This window comes from Parambassis ranga, chromosome 12 (assembly GCF_900634625.1).
Source record: "Parambassis ranga chromosome 12, fParRan2.1, whole genome shotgun sequence".
NCBI classification, from domain to species: domain Eukaryota; kingdom Metazoa; phylum Chordata; class Actinopteri; family Ambassidae; genus Parambassis; species Parambassis ranga.
In genome coordinates, this window is record NC_041032.1 from 245,452 (window position 1) to 263,913 (window position 18,462).

Genomic DNA, 18,462 nt, shown 5'->3' on the forward strand with positions numbered 1-18,462 from the left:
GTGTTCTGGTAATATTTAAACATTGTACCACACAGGAGTAAAAAAAAAGAATTTTATGTCATGATATTGACTAATTATCTGTATTCTCATGACACACAATGAGTTGTGTTGTTTTTTGGAATGCTTATAAAAATCAGAAAAGCTGGGAATAGCTCAGATCAAAGTAATTGGACAACACAGTAATTGTCAGGCTCAGACATGTTTGCTATCACAGGCTGTTTTCATCCTGTGTGAAGCCTCCTTACTCTGTCTAAATACTGAAAGCTAATAAGCTAGTTTCCGGAAATAGACTACTGATTAACACACTGCTCTGCCTCAGTGTGAGGCAGGCCATTTAATGCTATAAGCCAACAGTGGGAAGGAGTTCTGTCTCTGGGGACTGCAGTCTTGATATGTTCAGCCTTGTAGTTAGGAATAAGCTTGCATGTGGTTTTCAGGCTCTGACAAACATGGCTGTGCATATGGGATAGTACATCTAAAATCACTGAGCTTCAAGATCAGTCTACTGACATGATGAAGAAGAGTTTGCTAATGGACAACAAGGTCAGACTTTTACTGTAGTTGCACAATTTGGCTTTTAAAAAATATTCTTTATCATAAGTATACCCCAAAACTATTTCAACTATGTTAGAACTATTACTATAAATCAGTTATCAGTAACAACCATTTGCCAAGAATATCTACATGTCTTCACGTCAGTGTGTTCTAAACATAGCTAGGTGTTATTCCAGTCCGCATTGTAGTGCTGTGTAAGTCAGTATTATTTTTTTCCATTCAAACTGTGAGTTTTATTCTTATTTATTTGGCTTGTAACACTTGTGCTTGCAAATAGAGCACATCATTGTATAATTAGAAAACAATATGTCTAACCAATATGCTTATTTGTGTTAGACTGCATTGATAAGCTATTTCCAGATGAAGCATGAAGCTGACACACAGTGCACAAAGATGTACATGTTAGTTCCTCTGACCAAAAATGTTATTTGTGGCCTGTTGGTGTGTGGGGCCTGATTCATGGTAGGGGGAAAGAAGGATTAGGAAAAACATGCATGTGTGCTTGAACACCTGCACAAGAGCTGGAGAAGAGTAGTTATTTGGTAATGATACAATTAAGAATATGTGATATGTAACAAGAGTGATTGGTTGGTAAATTAGTTAGCTCTGAAATCATAGGCTTGTATCATATGATTAAATACATTACATATTCACCTCATTTTCCCTTTTGCTTGGGTATGCTCTCTGTTTTTAAAAAACATGGTGTTGTCAGGGTGACCCATATTTGTTCAGGGGTTTTAAAATTATGGTTATTTTGCACCAATGACACATAATGCACATTTATCTGGTATGAAATATTATTGTATACACCAAGATCTGTGACAGGGGTGTTTACAGACACCCAGCTGTGTGTGTGTGTGGGGGGGGGGCGCACAGTGGACAAAGACAGCAGGTTACAGGTTATTGTTTATAATAGGCAAGCTGAAAAATGAGTGACAGTTATTTTAATGAACTGACACGTACCATAAAAACCATGAAAAAAACAGCATTCTGAGAGCAGACTTTTGTGACAACAGAGCTTGGCCTATGTAAGAAGAATTTTAAAGTTTGTCAGGATTTTAAGAGGAGTCAGTAAAGATAAGCCAGCCAATGTTCATAGTTAGACTATGCCTATGCCCCAGTGTGTGCTTGTGCTGCGAGTGCTCGCTGTCTGGCCCATGCGTGGTGAGCTTGCGTACAGAAAACTCTCTAGCTACAGACTTTTCTGCTTCAAACATCTTATCAGTGAGCCTGCAAGTGTGTATGTATCTGTATGTATATTGGGGACTTTGCAGTTTTCATGCTGGGGTCTTAGGGGGTCCAGGCTGTGTGTGAGTGATGTCATTTAGAGGTTGGAAATACAAATATATAAGTCCAGACACACAGTGCATCCCACTCTAACACTCAAACTGAAGATTAAAAATCATGGTTATTCTTCATTATTATTAGTTTATTGTTATTCTTCTGCAGAGCTGCAGTATGTTTCAGTTGCTTGTCACTCTGTGGAGAAACACAAACAGCCCTTTTATACTTCTTGGACATATGTGCTTTTTACTACTGCGCTGCTGGACATTCTCCAAACCTAAAATGAAATGAATGACTTATTCTGTTGACCCCAGCTAACTGTACAGCTATGTTGTTAGTAGTCAGTGTTTATATTTGTTTTGGTGCAGGTGGCATTGGATATTTGTGTATTTCCTGTGTTGAGGGCCATTTCCATGGATACAAGTTAATGCTGCTTCCTGTTTAGATGACCTGTGGGCTGTGAAAGGCTTTTATCCAATCATTTGCTACTTTACTTTCCAGCATATTTTAGTGACTGAAAAAGGGTATATGAGATGTTTGAACTGCAAGCTTTGTTAGGCTTATTAATTGGCAGCAGTATTCCTTGCAAAGGGGTTACTGTTGATAGGTTTTCATTACCAGACATCATTATAAACCACTCCTTCCTGTTCTGCAAATATCTCATATTTTTACACAGACTATTCTAGTGCAGAATCATGCTTCATTTTACACTCTCTCTAGTATTAGTACATCAGACAAATGTTTTAGACCCCATTGTGTAATTTCTTCTGATCTACTGCCAGTCCTTAAATAATGTTCAGGGCAGTATTACTGCATCTGCAGAAGCAGGTGTATGCTGTTCCCTCTGTTTGATGACAGATGAGGTCACATTTTTAGTCTACTCCTCTTCTGTTAATGTTAGTGCTGTCAGGGTTAATATAAGGTGGAGGACACAAATGCAGCTGAGCCGGAAGTATCAGGCAATTCTCAGTGTTTTAATACAGGCAAGGTTCGGTACACAGAAGTTCAGTCCGCGAGGCAGAGGTATCCAAAAGGGCACAGGCAAAAACCAGTGGTCAAAGTCCAAAACAGTAATCAGTACACAGGAGTACAGTCCATGAGGCAAAGGTATCACAAAGGGGCGAAGGCAACGAACAGTAGTCAGATCCAAAATAGTTCATTCACAAGGGACTCCAAAACTCACTCAGAAACTCCAAAACTCACTCGGAAAACTCACTGGGGAAATCACAAGAGCGGAAGGCTACTTGGACGGCTGTGTCGCAGGATAACTCACAAAACGAACTGGCAACAAGGGGCAGGAAACACACAGGCTTTATACACAGGAGGGCGGGAAGACAATTGGACACAGGTGAAGCACATTAGGGCGGAGCAGGTAATCACAGGTGGGGGAAGGGAGCACACATGAGGAAAACAGAACTGAAACACGGGGGAAAGATCGAGTTTCAAAATAAAACAGGAAGTGACTAGTAAAACTAGAACTAATACAAACAGAAAATGAACTACAAAATAAAAGACCTGGCTGAAACCATGACAGTACCCCCCCCTCAAGGAACGGCTCCCAGACGTTCCACTAGAAACCATGAGTCTGAACAAAAATACAGGGAGCAAAAAATCAGTCTAATAAGGGTCCAGAAAACAAAAACTCAGAAAACTGGGTAGAGACCCAGCGTGACGAAGTCTGGGGGGGCTCAGAGAGCAAGGCCAGAGGCTGAGAAGGCCGAGATTTCCCAGGGTCGAGAGAAACGGCGGGGGAACACCAGAGACGAGGTTGCAGACCCTCCAGGGTCTGGGCGGAAGAACAACAGAGATAGAGACGCGGCCCCTCCAGGGTCCGGGCGGAAAAACAACAGAGATGGAGACGCGGACCCTCCTGGGTCCGGGCGGAAGACCAACGAGGACGAGACGACGGACCCTCCTGGGTCCGGGCTGAAGACCAGCGAGGACGAGACGACGGACCCTCCTGGGTCCGGGCTGAAGACCAGCGAGGAAGGCGAGGCGGACCCTCCTGGGTCCGGGCAGAAGACCAGCGAGGACGAGATGACGGACCCTCCTGGGTCCGGGCTGAAGACCAGCGAGGAAGGCGAGGCGGACCCTCCTGGGTCCGGGCAGAAGACCAGCGAGGAAGGCGAGGCGGACCCTCCTGGGTCCGGGCAGAAGACCAGCGAGGACGAGACGACGGACCCTCCTGGGTCCGGGCTGAAGACCAGCGAGGAAGGCGAGGCGGACCCTCCTGGGTCCGGGCAGAAGACCAGCGAAGACGATGGGACTGACCCACCAGGATCAGGGCAGAAGGTCGGCGGAGATGAGGAGGCTGATCCACCAGGGTCAGGGCAGAAGGTCGGCGGAGACGAGGCTGCGGACCCTCCAGGGTCCGGACAGGAAGCCAGAGCCGAAGACGAGGCAGAGGACCCTCCATGGTCCGGACAGGAAGCCAGAGCCGAAGACGAGGCAGAAGACCCTCCAGGGTCCAGACTGGAGACCGGCGCTGGAGCAGAAGACCCTCCAGGGTCCAGACAGGAAGCCATAGCCGAAGACGAGGCAGAAGACCCTCCAGGGTCCAGACAGGAAACCATAGCAGGGGACCCTCCGGGGTCCGGACAGGAAACCAGAGCAGGGGACCCTCCGGGGTCCCGACAGGAAACCAGAGCCGAGGACCCTCCGGGGACCGGACAGGAAGCCAGAACTGAGGGAGGACCACCGGCGTCGGGACTGAAGACCAGAGGCGAAGGACCACCGGCGTCGGAACTGAAGACCAGAGGCGAAGGACCACCGGCGTCGGAACTGAAGACCAGAGGCGAAGGACCACCGGCGTCGGAACTGAAGACCAGAGGCGAAGGACCACCGGCGTCAGGACTGGGACTCGGGAGCGGTGGACCACCGGTGTCAGGACTGGGACTCGGGAGCGGTGGACCACCGGGGTCAGGACGAGGGCTCAAGAGAGGAGGCCCACCAGGACCGGAGCAGAGGCTTGGGAGCGGTGGACCCCTAAGGTCAGGACAGGAAGCTGGGGACGGAACCCCACCAGGACTAGGACAGGAGACTGGGGACGGAACCCCATGAGGAGTGGAACTCGGAGACGGAACCCCACTAGGATCAGGACTGGGACCCGGAGCTGAGGGTTCATCAGGGCCTGGGCTGGAACCCAGGGTCGAAGACCCTCTAGTGTTGAGGAAAGGCACCCCCACAGTCAGTGTCAGTGCCGCAAACACACCAAAGAATAAAAAATCCACAAGCTCAGCAGATAAATCCTTGGGGGCAGCACAGAAACACCCACCCTCGGGTGGTGCAGGAGAAGGCGACGTCATCTGGAGTCCGCCCTCTGACGGAGCGGGGAGGAGTGACGTCGTCTGGAGTCCGCCCCTGGTGTCGGGGCTGGAGACCAGAGGCGAAGGACCACTGGGGTCAGGACTGAAGATCACAGTAGGGGATGGACCACCAGCGTCGGGACTGGGGCTCGGGAGCGGTGGACCACCGTGGTCGGAACAGGGGCTCGGGAGCGGTGGACCACCGGAGTCGGAACAGGAGACAGGAGACGGAAGCCCTCCAGGGCCAAAACTCGAAACAGGAGACGGAAGCCCTCCAGGGCCAAAACTCGAAACAGGAAGCGGAAGCCCTCCAGGGCCAAAACTCGAAACAGGAAGCGGAAGCCCTCCAGGGCCAAAACTCGAAACAGGAAGCGGAAGCCCTCCAGGGCCAAAACTGGAACCCAGAACTGAGGACCTTTCAGTGTCAGGCTCAGTCACTATGGTTAAGGGTCCTTCTGGGTCAGAACGGGTAGCCAACTCTGCGGGATCAGGGCTGGAACCCGGAGCCAGATATTCTCTAGTGACAGAGCTGGTCACTAGAGCTGAGGGTCCATCTGGGTCAGGACTGGAGCCCAGAACAGAAGACCCCCCATAGTCCAAACAGGCTTTCCCCAAAGTCTCAGTCTGCGTTTCTTTGGTCCCAACAGATATCAAGTCCTTCGCCATGACAGATATTCCATCAGGAGTAACACAGGCAGGCCCCAGAACAGGTGGTGTAGTCTGGGGCGTGTTCTTGGGAGGAAAAGGGACGCCGTCTGGAGCCCGCCTTCTGGCCGAAACGGGAGGAGCGACGTCGTCGGGATCCCGCCTCCGGGCGGAACCGGAAGTGGCGACGTCGTCGGGAGCCCGCCTCCGGGCGGAACCGGAAGTGGTGACGTTGTCGGGAGCCCGCCTCCGGGCGGAACCGGAAGTGGCGACGTCGTCGGGAGCCCGCCTCCCGGCGGTACCGGAAGTGGTGACGTCGTCGGGAGCCCGCCTCCGGGCGGAACCGGAAGTGGCGACGTCGTCGGGAGCCCGCCTCCGGGCGGAACCGGAAGTGAGTGGTGATAACCGTGGTGAAGCCGTGAACGGAGCTGGTGCGGTACGAACGGCCCAGGCAGGGAGCACCGGAGCCACCGGAGAATGGAAATTGTCCATCTCTTCGAACACGGGTTCATAGTCAATTCTCATCCACGGCTCTTCGACCAGAATTTCCTTCATACGGGCCTGTAGCTTCTGTGTCGTGTTCCAAAGGGCCCCTAGCTTTTGCAGCAGTGAGACGCGGTGGGAACACAACCGCCGAACCTCTGTCTTTTCCAGAGGAGGAGAGGACATGTGGTCTATGCAGTCCACAGCCTGTTGGAGCTGGGCTTTCTCTTCAGAAATTCCTTCCCATAAAAATATTACCTCCACTGGATCCTCCATAGCTGCTCAGTCTGCTGCGTCCAGTTATGGCCAGTTCGTAATGTCAGGGTTAATATAAGGTGGAGGACACAAATGCAGCTGAGCCGGAAGTATCAGGCAATTCTCAGTGTTTTAATACAGGCAAGGTTCGGTACACAGAAGTTCAGTCCGCGAGGCAGAGGTATCCAAAAGGGCACAGGCAAAAACCAGTGGTCAAAGTCCAAAACAGTAATCAGTACACAGGAGTACAGTCCATGAGGCAAAGGTATCACAAAGGGGCGAAGGCAACGAACAGTAGTCAGATCCAAAATAGTTCATTCACAAGGGACTCCAAAACTCACTCAGAAACTCCAAAACTCACTCGGAAAACTCACTGGGGAAATCACAAGAGCGGAAGGCTACTTGGACGGCTGTGTCGTAGGATAACTCACAAAACGAACTGGCAACAAGGGGCAGGAAACACACAGGCTTTATACACAGGAGGGCGGGAAGACAATTGGACACAGGTGAAGCACATTAGGGCGGAGCAGGTAATCACAGGTGGGGGAAGGGAGCACACATGAGGAAAACAGAACTGAAACACGGGGGAAAGATCGAGTTTCAAAATAAAACAGGAAGTGACTAGTAAAACTAGAACTAATACAAACAGAAAATGAACTACAAAATAAAAGACCTGGCTGAAACCATGACAAGTGCAGTATGCTGTTCTCAGCATTTTAATTATTTCAAATTATATTATTATTATAATTATATTATAATTATTTCAAATTGCCCCATATTTAAAAGTCCCATGTTTTTGTCTACAAGTATATCACACATAAATGTTTAGTTACTCTGGATTTTAGTAGTGGCATGTTGCAGATACATCCAAGATGATGTAGCTATCTATGCCGTCTGGCTTTTACAAATCAGTGATCAGTAACAAAAAAACCCCTGATCAGAGTACCTCTGATAAACATAATGTCCACAATATCATTTTTAATAGTCTACATGTGTGTGTTGTATGTTGGTGGTAAACATTCATGTGTTTTTGAAGTGTGTTATTTCTGATCACTCACAATGAACTTTTATGACACAAGACTGCTCTGGGCACTACTCTTTGACTTTACAGCGTTTGACCCAGTTGAATGTCGTCACACATAGACACGCACATGAATGCAATGTCACACCCTACTGCTGTCTAATAATCTGTCTTTGTCTTTTCATTTTTCACAGTTTGAATATGCCACAGCTAGCTTACTGCAACAAATCACCACCCATGCCATGACCATCACAGGTTGTTTTTTTTAGTGTTTTACAGCCCAATTTGAGATTGAACTCCCCAGAGCATCTGCAATAATTGGGTTACTGTCCTAGTTTTCAGTTCTTCTTGTCATATGGCTCGGTGTTACATCTAGCCAAGGAACTCACCAAGGCCTTGCAGTCAGTTTATGATTTCAAACAGTGGCACGTGACATCAGGACTGATTTATATTTTTTTACTCACAAAATTGTTTTTTTGTCCTTTTTGATATTCAAGGCAGTCCCTTGATGTGACATTTCTTTATCACTTCTTGTGATCATTTCAAGTAGACGTAAAGTTGCTCCTTACAGCAGATATACTATGCTAGCATATCACAATGGCTTTGTTTGAGTTTAAATTAATTGCTAAATCATCATTCTGCAGCTACTAACACCATATGAGTAATTGCTCTTGAAAATTGTTTCCTCTCCTAGACCATCTTAAGGAGCAGAGAAAGTGACCAATGATTCTGGTCAGCTCTTGTTACAGGTCAGGCCATCCTGTCATACAACACTATCACACACAACACCAGCAGGCGGATGAATATCCACATGGTCACCAGATGCAATAGGATGTAAACATTTGATTTCTGAGCCCTTTAAAGCCCATTATTACTTTGATTTGGATTCTCCTATGCTATACTCTTTAAATGGCATTAAGATTCCTATGTAAAATCCTCTAGAAAAGCCCTTATGATTAGTTGGCAGCTCAGAGGTGTTAAGGTTTCATTTGTTTTGTATTAAAAGGTGATACTAACCCTCTTACTATGATACTGAGTCAACAGCCACATTTAGATGATTACAGGAGAAAATATGTCCCACTTCTTCAGTCATCATCTCCTCATCATCGCCTCTCTATCTGGCTCTTACTCATTGTTTCCTTGGTTCTGATGTGAGCTGCAGGTTACAGAAAAAGTGGGTGAGCAATATGCACTGGGAGAAAGCGAGGGCTTGGTCTTAGGAAGGGAGGAGGCACAGGGTGGATGTTTTTGGCTCTCTGTGTGTTTGAGGGCTCGTACAGAAGAGGTCTTTGTGCATGAGGGCATCTGGAGAAGCACGCACACATACACATACATACACATACGCACGCTCGGCCCATGACATCACAGCTTGCCATGCAGCAAGCAGGAATGTTACTGAGAAAGGAGAAGCTTTGTGGAGGAGAGGAAAGAGATGGGAGGGGAGGAAAAGGAGGAGAAGAAGAGGAGGAAAAGGCTTGGCCAGGAAAATGTCTGGCACTCCCACTATCTGGAACAGGACGGACAAGGGCTGGATTCGAGTGAACAGAGTACTAAATAGGAAAAGGAATAAAGCTCAGGAAAAGAAGACATTCAGAGTTTGAAACTATTACAGGTTTGTTAAAGGCACATGATGGATTTACAAATATCACTAGAATAGACTAATCTACATTTAAGAGCAGCAGGTGAGTAGTTGCATTATTTGTGTATATATATATATATATATATAAGTATTTTTTTAGTCTACTTTCTACTTTTAGACAGAATGTACTTAGATATAGAGAAGTGAAATAGACAACATACAGCAATTTAAATTATAAAGCTTGAATGCCATCAATGTCAAAGTTGAAGTGCCGAGTCTGTATTTGTCCAGATGTTACATCAGTGTGGACATGTTTTGGACAAATGATGCCACTCTTGTGTGTTTCATCCTGCCATTTAGCTCTCTCCCTGTTTCTGACACAACTAATATGTGACAATGAAATTAATAACTTGTTTGATCTGACACGTAACTGGCTCCCAAAAAAGGGCAGACTGAAGTCATGAATGACACTGTGTGGCCTGGGTTTAGAATCCAGCCTGTTCAAATGTGAGAACAGCAGGTTAAACAAGCAGCAGCTCCTGTTACTATACTGGATCATGTTAAGCCACGGCAGTGGGTTACACAGGAGCTTTGTGTGGTTGTGCGCCTCTTTCATCTTAGTTTCTCTGTGACTGTGGTTTTATTTTCAGTTAGAAGGTATTTGGGTGTAAAGCATGTAGCTGAGAGTGTATGTTTAGATATTGTGTTAAAGTGTGTGTGTGTGTGTGTGTGCATGTGCGTGTGTGTGAGAGAGAGAGAGATTTTTGTGGAACAAGGTCAGAGCATAAGCATTTCCAGATGTCCAGCGTTTAGAAGGTCTGTAATACTGACTCACATAGACACATGACTGTAAAACTATTTTTATGATCCTCCACTTATTTCATCAACTTTAATTTTCTTATGTAACATTGATTTCTGAGTTAAAGGGGAAAGACACTTTTCCTTAAGTTATTGTATTTCTCAACTTTATTTTTTCCCTATTCCTATTGAAAAACACTCAGAGCACATTTGTGTACCATTTTGTTTTTGGAAACATTTAATGTTTTTCTTTAGTCTCTTCAAACATTGTGCACCCTCTGACTATGGTGTAAAATGTCCCTGATCACAAGTTTTACAGTCCAAGTCTTGAGGACAGCTAACTATGCCTGGAATGTCAGCTCACCTCAACAAGAAACACAGAAACACACACACACACTTGAAAGGACTGCACAACAATACTCACATTTGCACTCCTGTGTGTGTATGTGTGTCTAACTGAATAGCATTGCATATGAGACATTCCTCTACTGTTTTCCTGAGGCAGTAACAGGATATCCTCCTCCTCTGTACTGTCCTGCCTGTTGAATGTGCATACACAGTAACAGACACCACTACAAAAAAGTAGACATGAAGCTTTAAGAGAGTGGGTGTGATAGAAGCTACAGCTGGTCGTCACATGGTCAGTAATATAATTACCGGGTGACAAATCATTTGACTTGTTGATGAGAACAAGAGGAAAACAAGCTAAAGGGAGGCGGAGGGATGAGGAGAGAGAGGAATACAGTGCAGCACTTTAAGCAATTTAGTAATATGACTCCATACTAATCATAGTGTGGTTATACAGAGAATTTCATTGGCGGTAATTAAAGGATGGTAAAGTAGCTTATGGTTGACAGTTATTTGTCCTAATGAGACATTCTACTGATTCAAACCCTATGTAGGGAAAGTTCTGTTTCTAAAGTCCTGATTGGTGTTGTATTTTATTGGCAGTATTTACGGGTCTAGGAATGCCAATGTTTGTCACTCTGTTTAGCCCACCACTTTGATTTAGATACAGTATATCTGTAGCTCCCACAATATGAATCCTATGACCTTTCATCTGAGTCGATTTGGACATTAAAGGGCCTAACGGAACATTTGGTGGTGATCAGTGTTTGATCAGATGTGCTGTATGTCTCATACTAGACAGAATAAAGTATTAGCATGTGACTGAGCTACATGGGTCACCAAAACGCCTCAGAGAATGTTTTCTTTTCAGAAAAGGAGAGAAGAACAGACAAGAGAGGAGGAGAGGGGGTGCAAAGGAAATTGTTATTTAATTATGAGAGAAACAAGAGGAGGCTTTTTTAAAAACAGACTGGCTGTTATAATTGTCCTTGTGACTTCAGTGACCACTGTTTCTGCATCTACTGCATTCACTTTTAATGGCAAAAAGAAACAAAGAGGAGAAGATGCAAAAAGTGCACTAAAGAGAACCAACAAACAGAAAAGGTGGAGAAAGTAAAAATAACCAAATTATTATATGATGGCATTCAAACATTCAAATGATAATGTGTCTGAGGTGTAAAGTAGAGGAAAAAGTAAAAAGTAAAATTGCTGCTCTATGAATAGATGACAAAGCACTTCACACCTACAGAGCTGAAGGACCATATTATCTTTCATTCTAATCTGTATGTTATCTCTGTATGTGCAAGGCAAATTTGGGGGGAGAAAAATTCATCAGGATCAGACAGTATTTCAATCCTGGAAAGATTTTATAAAGCTGCAGCATGTGATTTTGGCACCCCACAGTGGCAGGAAATAGTTATGTTTTTCTGAGGTATATGTGTGTGTTTTTAATTCTCATTTTAAGCCTGCTTCAGAAATTGAGCGTCAGATAGTTCTCTCTGCTGAACCTCATGTTTTTTGTTGACACAGAAACCAAGCTGGCCTGCTGATGATGACAGTGGCACAGTACCAAGGCAGCGAGCCCTGAAGAGTGTCAGTTTCCAGGAATCAGTCAGCGTAATCACTGACAGGCCTGCAACCATGGAACGGGAGAGCCAACATGGCTGCCTCAGCAGCCCCAGTAACCGAGCCTACAGTGCAGTTGATGTGACAGCAGAGACGCCTGACAGTGATGTGGTGGTGCAGGTATCTAGGTTCTTTGGGGTTAAACTAACTGTTTTGTGGTTAAGGGGACTGTTTTTGAAATTCTTTCTTTAAAATGTATGCTCTGTCGAGTACAAAAATATGAATTTACATTAATATTGTAAATAATAATATAGTAGCACCCCATACACCTATTGCTAATCACTGATTTTTTTATTTACATTATACCCATCTAAATGCACTTTATTTTTTGCCTACAGGAGATCTGTTACCTGGACCAGGTGTTAGACGCAGCTACAGAATCACCCAGCAATGGCAATGCCTCTCTGCCAGAGCACATAAAGCCAATCAGCATTGACGGAACCTCTCCTTCTGTCTGTGTGTCAGCCCCCTTCCCCATCAATCAACAGTCAATTGTTGTAGAGGGACAGAGACAGACCACGTTCCTCCACCAGATCGACTCTGATGTGAGAACCAATGGGCACATCAAAGAAGATGAGTCAGAGAGCAGAAAGGCAAAGTTTGAGCTGCGAGCATTTCAGGAGGAAAGGCGGCCTGCAAAGCTGTTCTCCCCTGGAGAGGAGCAACAGGTCAGAGTAACAAGGAGACGACCCTCAGATGAGGTAAGAGGCTGCAAGATAATGCATCAGATGCACAGTAATAGATTTACTAGTAATAGATTTCTGTGTTCTTTACCAGTTTTTTTGGTGGCACTCTTAAACTCCAAGTGAGATATGAAAAACTATTATATCAATAATAATATTTCAAATATGTTAGAGTAGTGTAACTTTATCTAGTATAAGCGCTTTGAGACAATTTCTGATTGTAAAATATGCTATATAAATAAAACTGAATTGAATTGAATTGAATATAACTTTGCCATACAGTATTTCACAAAAATGCTCAAGAGAAAAAACTAATTTCAACATTTGTACCAATTCCCATATTATATGAAATCATGATGAAAAATGATGAAGTAACTGAAAGTGTGTGGTAACTCTGTGTAACATGAGCACATGATGCGTGCACAAAAGGTCAGTTGTGGTTACACTCCATTAATGATAAGGAACAGCAATGTTCTTGTTAAAGGGGAACTTCTAAGTAAGGTTGTTAAAATCACTTCCTTACCACTTCACCAGGCCTCAAAAGTGGCATAGGGAGTCTTTGCTTTTTTAATGAAGGTTTATAGGAAATGTTTGTCTCATTTATACTCTTCTCTTATTGTGCTGTCCTTTATGCCAGGTCCAGGAGTTGGAGCGTGAGCGTCAGGAACTGATCAGAGAACAAGCAGTGAAGAAAAATCCTGGGATTGCCCAGCGCTGGTGGAACCCTCCCCAGGAGGTAGACTCCCATTTTTAGATTGAAAGATTCAGGATTCAAAGCATTTATTGTCATATCCACAGTACTACCGTACTAATACTAGTATACTGTCTTACCTGCTTGGTTTATTAAAGGTCCCTTTGGAAGAGCAGCTGGATGGAGATCAACTTGAGTCTCTCAGGAAATACCAGGAGAGAAAACAGCAAAAGCAAAATAATAGATATGCATGCACACAGGTAACCTGCACAGAAACACAGGCATCATCCCTCTCAGAAATAACTAAGATGAGTTCTAATGTGTTTTTTTGCATCTGTCCTCTTCTATTTTTAACTTCAGGAATCAGGTCCTCCCACTGAGGTAACCTTTGACCCAGATATAACCCAGAAGGAGGACATTGTTAAGGAGCAGATCAACTTTTCATCTGCCAGGAAGCAGTTTCTGCAAGAGGAAGACACCAAAAAGAACATAGCTCCTCACTTATACTCTGCCAAACCCTTCTCCAGATCTAAGGCCTGCCCTGGGAGCAGTGACAATGTTGCAGAAACTGGAGAGACTCATGTTACCTGGTCTGATGAAGGAATTGCAGGAGAATTTACGTGTGCACGAGCAGTAATGACAATCCTGCCTGAGGAGGAGGAAGCTAAGAGCCATTTCCATCCAGCTTTTCACCCAGAGGAGTCTGACTCAGGATTGGACGAGTTATCTGTCCGTTCTCAGGACACTACTGTGTTTAGCTTGGATAATATTTCTGATAGTGGGGCCTCACTACCCCCTACGCCATTGCCACTAACGCCAGTGTCACCACCTACCCCCCAGCCTACCACTCCCGTCAACGGGCAGACAGGTGGCTGCTCAACAGAAGATGAACTTGAGTACCAAGCAGGAGTACTTGTCCAAAATGCCATCCAAAATGTCCTGGCAGGTCAGAACGGAGAAGACTGGCAGTCATCTCACTTGAATTCTTCCCAGCTCAGCACCCCATTGTCTCCATCATCTGTCACATCAAGCAGCTCAGAGCCGATTTCATCCTCACCTGTGTCTTCTGGTGGAGGTCCCGGTTTTCATTCTCCTATGTCCTCTAGCCCGGCACCATTGCAGCCAGCAGATAAGCAGGTTCAGCAGCAGCAAAAGTCCTCCAATACAGCAGAGCAACCACATCTCGAGACACCTTCCCCTTTACCTCCCCAGCCCATCTCACCACCACAAAGACCTAGAGACGGAGGCCCCAGAATAAAAATCCAGTCCTCTTACACCAGGGCACTTGCCTCAGCCCCAGCTCCAGCTCCAGCTCCTGCTCCTGTTTCAGCTGCACCTGTTCCCAGGCCAACCCCAGTCTATCGCCCCCCTTCTCCTCCAAGCCCAGAGAAACCAGAGTTTAGTTACTTTAGTAAATATTCAGAGGCAGCTGAACTGCGTAGCACAGCAGCAGTAACCCGTGGCCCTGAGGTGGACGCGGCCAGTGGTCCATTCCGCCTGCGCTCCAAGAAGCAGCGAACTTTGTCCATGATTGAGGAGGAGATCCGAGCAGCTCAGCAGAGAGAGGAAGAGCTGAAGAAACAGAGGGAGACACAGCCTGTGATCATCGTCCAGCCCAGCAGCACTTCCACCATTAGTCATGGACCTTTGAGGACAGGGATGCGGCAAACCACCATTTCCCCAGCAGATAAAGTGAAGAGCAACAGCCTGCCAACTAGACTCAGCCTGACAGCACGTACGGCACCAGGTTTGTTTAGAAGTAATGACTGACTTGTCCTCCAGCGCCCTCATCCATGGCACAAATGTGTGAATAAGAAAACTAGTAATGTTCAGTAAACTAGTGAGGTTCTTTTTCTGTGGTTTGCAGGAAAGATTGAGAAAGTTCGACCTGCGCCGCCTGTCTCACCCTCACCATCAGAGGGAGCCCTGTCTGATGCTGGCAGTGAGGACTCTGGAGGATCACGACCCAAAAACTTCATGCAGACACTTATGGAAGACTATGAAACACACAAGGTGAAGAGGAGGGAGAAAATTGAGGACAACGGTGTAAGTATTTCACTGCATGGTTGAAATGCCATGCTTGTTTGTGTGTGTTTGTTGGTACATAAATCTGACCTGTAACTATTTAAAGACATTCTTCCAGTAAGTAAAAGTATTTACAGGAATTTACTAATGTTGTCAGTGTTGTAAAAGTCCTAAGGGAGATTCCCCACCATAAGCAGGATTCAAAATAAATGTCACATGGCTGAGGGGGTTTCTGTTCCAACTTCACTTTTCGCCCTTTGTTGCATCTATACATGTTTTATTACCAGACCAATAATGAACTAATAATCTCAAAGAACTAACAAAGTTTAAAGTATCAAAGTTTAAAAAACAAAAACAAGTTTCACTTTCAGTTTATTAGCACTTATACTTATTATGCCTAATTTCAGTCTATTGAAACCGATTATTTGGCAACCTTGTTACCTTTGAAATCCTGTTATTGTTTTATCCATGGTGACATCACTTGTTGACTTGTTTGTACTGTTGCTTCTCTCCTGCTGGTCCGTCAGTATGCCCGTTTGTTGCTGGCTAATGAGGTAACTACTGAAGTACCTACTGTGCCCCAAACCTGTTTACTCCAATAACTGCATTTACTCGACAGACCTGGATCAGACTACGCATAGTATTTTTACAATACATTCCTGTGTATATTTGTATTTATTAGTTAATACTTATCATGACTGGAAAAAATAGCACATTTTTCTACTGTACCATGCAACACTTTTAAGTACAGTGAATGAAATGAATTAAGAATTTCAAAGGTAGGTGTAAAGCTAGTTGCAGCTGCTGCAGGGATGTTGTTTAGACTATGAAATACGAATTGAACAAATACAACTAGCCTTAAAAATGCTAGTATTGTATTAGTATTGGATGTGTACTGGATACAAATTGAAATTCAGTAGTACAGAAATGTATATGGGAATGTATTATTGTTGTGCTATTGCCCTGTTTAAAACCCACTGTTTTTAATATTATTTTATTTGATCCTAGGTCTGCTTGTGCTCTCACTGCCTTGTTTTGTATTGTAGTGCTAGTGTTGGTGCTGCATGTGCCTGTGCAGATAGTTGGTGTGACCCTTGATTCACCCATGCACTATTGCTTTAGGTCCAGCAAATTTTATGCTAAAACTCAGTTCAAATATATGCTAAATTATTAGGGCCCGAGCACCGAGTGGTGCGAAGGCCCTATTGTAATTGCTGTGTTTATTATTATTATTATTCTTATTATTTGCCTGCCTGTTTAACTGCATTTTTCACCCCTTTGCCATGCACGAAAACTCACGAAACTTTGCACACTCATCAGGGGTGGCGAAAAATTTGATATTTTGTGGTCGCTGCAAAGGGGCGGGGCAAAATGGCTCTACAGCGCCCCCTTGAAATTTTCAAAACACCCCTCGCATTTGGCTTAGTTTGGAGTAGGTGCACGAAAATCGGTACACATGTTTATCATACCAAGACGCACCAAAAAGTCTCTTGACACCATGACCTTAACCCAACAGGAAGTCCGCCATCTTGGATGGAAAATGGCGATTTTGGCGATTTACACCATTGGTATGTGAGCGAACTCCTCCTAGAGCTGTAGCCCGATTGACCTGAAATTTGCTGGAGGTCACCTAAAGGACCTGCTGATCAAAAGTTATCAAAAGCTTTTCTCTAACTTACAGGGTGTGGCCTCTGTGGCTCGCCAAAGTCTGGCGACGATTCATGATTTCGCCATGTAACTTTGAACGGCTCTCACGCCTGCATACTTTATCCAAACGTCTTCAAACTTTATGAGCATGACGAGGGCTCCGCCCTGAACACCTCCATATGTTGAAACCCTTACTTACTCGTGGCGCCCCCTGCTGGTAACAGGAAATGACCTCTTTTTACTCTGACGTGTACTGCTCCTACATAATTGACAGCATCAACTTCATTTCACCTCTAGAACCTTCCTAACTAGTTGGTGAAGCTACACTATGAAGACCGTGAAGCTGCGTGCAATGGTGTCCGTGTGGCGGGGCGCCAACTGTCCGTCCTTCGCCGTGAGATTACGTTTGAGTATTTAATGACCTCAACGACCTTCTATGATCATGAAAATTCATACACACATTCTCGGGGGCATGTACTAGCAACTGATGGGGGTCTCGTAAGTGGGCGGGGCAAAATGGCTCAATGGCGCCCCCTTGAATTTTTAAAATACCCCTCTCCATAGGGGTTTTTTTGGAGTAGGAAGACAAAAATCGGCACACACACAGAACACGTTCAGGTGCACATAAAAGTCTCTTGCACCATTGATCTAGACCACACAGGAAGTCAGCCATTTTGATTTAGGCGGTCAAATTTCAGCGATTTCCACCTTTGGTATGCGGACGAACTCCTCCTAGGGATTTTGACCGATTGACTTCATATTCGGTCGCTGTCACCTAGAGACCATGTTGATCAAAAGTTATCAAAAGCTTTTCTCTAAGTTAAAGGGCGTGGCCGCTGTGGCGTCACTTCGCCATTCATACACGAACAGCTCTCTCTCCTACATACTTGCTCCAAACGGCTTCAAACTTTCTGCACGTGGTCAGAGCCCCTCCCTGAATGTCTCTATGTCATCATGATCTATGGCGCTCCCTTGTGGTGGAGACAGGAAGTGCCATGTTCTTCACTGACATGCACTCTGTTTAATCCTTCCCTGTCATTACACAGCGAAATGAGGATCACAGATTTGACGTCCCACAGAGACACCTGTGTGGTTTTCTGTATCATGCTGCCCGTGGCGGTGGCGACTGTTGAACATTCGCCATGAAACATCAACTGCTTATAACTTCGCCGTGCATCGTCCTAGCGTCCTCAAATTTTTTTCATGTCCTAACGGTCCGTCCCCCCACACGTCTGCATGCTCATGAGTCACCTGCACAGCGCCACCTACAGGAAACCGGATGTAACTGCTTCTGGACATTTTTCATGTATGAATCAAATGTTTTTTGAGGTTTGATGCACAGACGGGTCTCCACTATTCTCATGGTGTCTGGCTCCACCCAGTGGACACATACGATACTGCAACTGATATAACTCCACCACAGATGCTCCTAAAATCCTCAAATTTTTTACATGTGATACAGACCCGACCCCGACCCCGTGTGGACATCTGTGGACAGAACCACCTACTGTAAAGAG

At 45.3% G+C, this 18,462-nt stretch overlaps 1 protein-coding gene across 3 annotated transcripts in view; it reads left to right on the forward strand.

Moving 5' to 3' along the window:
* palm2akap2 (PALM2 and AKAP2 fusion) overlaps window positions 1-18,462 on the forward strand; it is a 60,933-nt gene that overhangs the window by 37,220 nt on the left and 5,251 nt on the right. For all 3 annotated transcript variants that reach the window (XM_028417505.1, XM_028417504.1, XM_028417503.1), the window contains exons 10-15: window positions 11,804-12,019; window positions 12,238-12,600; window positions 13,220-13,318; window positions 13,432-13,533; window positions 13,634-15,020; window positions 15,141-15,319. In XM_028417505.1, coding sequence (XP_028273306.1) covers window positions 11,804-12,019; window positions 12,238-12,600; window positions 13,220-13,318; window positions 13,432-13,533; window positions 13,634-15,020; window positions 15,141-15,319 — 2,346 coding nt within the window. The remainder of the gene's footprint in view (window positions 1-11,803; window positions 12,020-12,237; window positions 12,601-13,219; window positions 13,319-13,431; window positions 13,534-13,633; window positions 15,021-15,140; window positions 15,320-18,462) is intronic.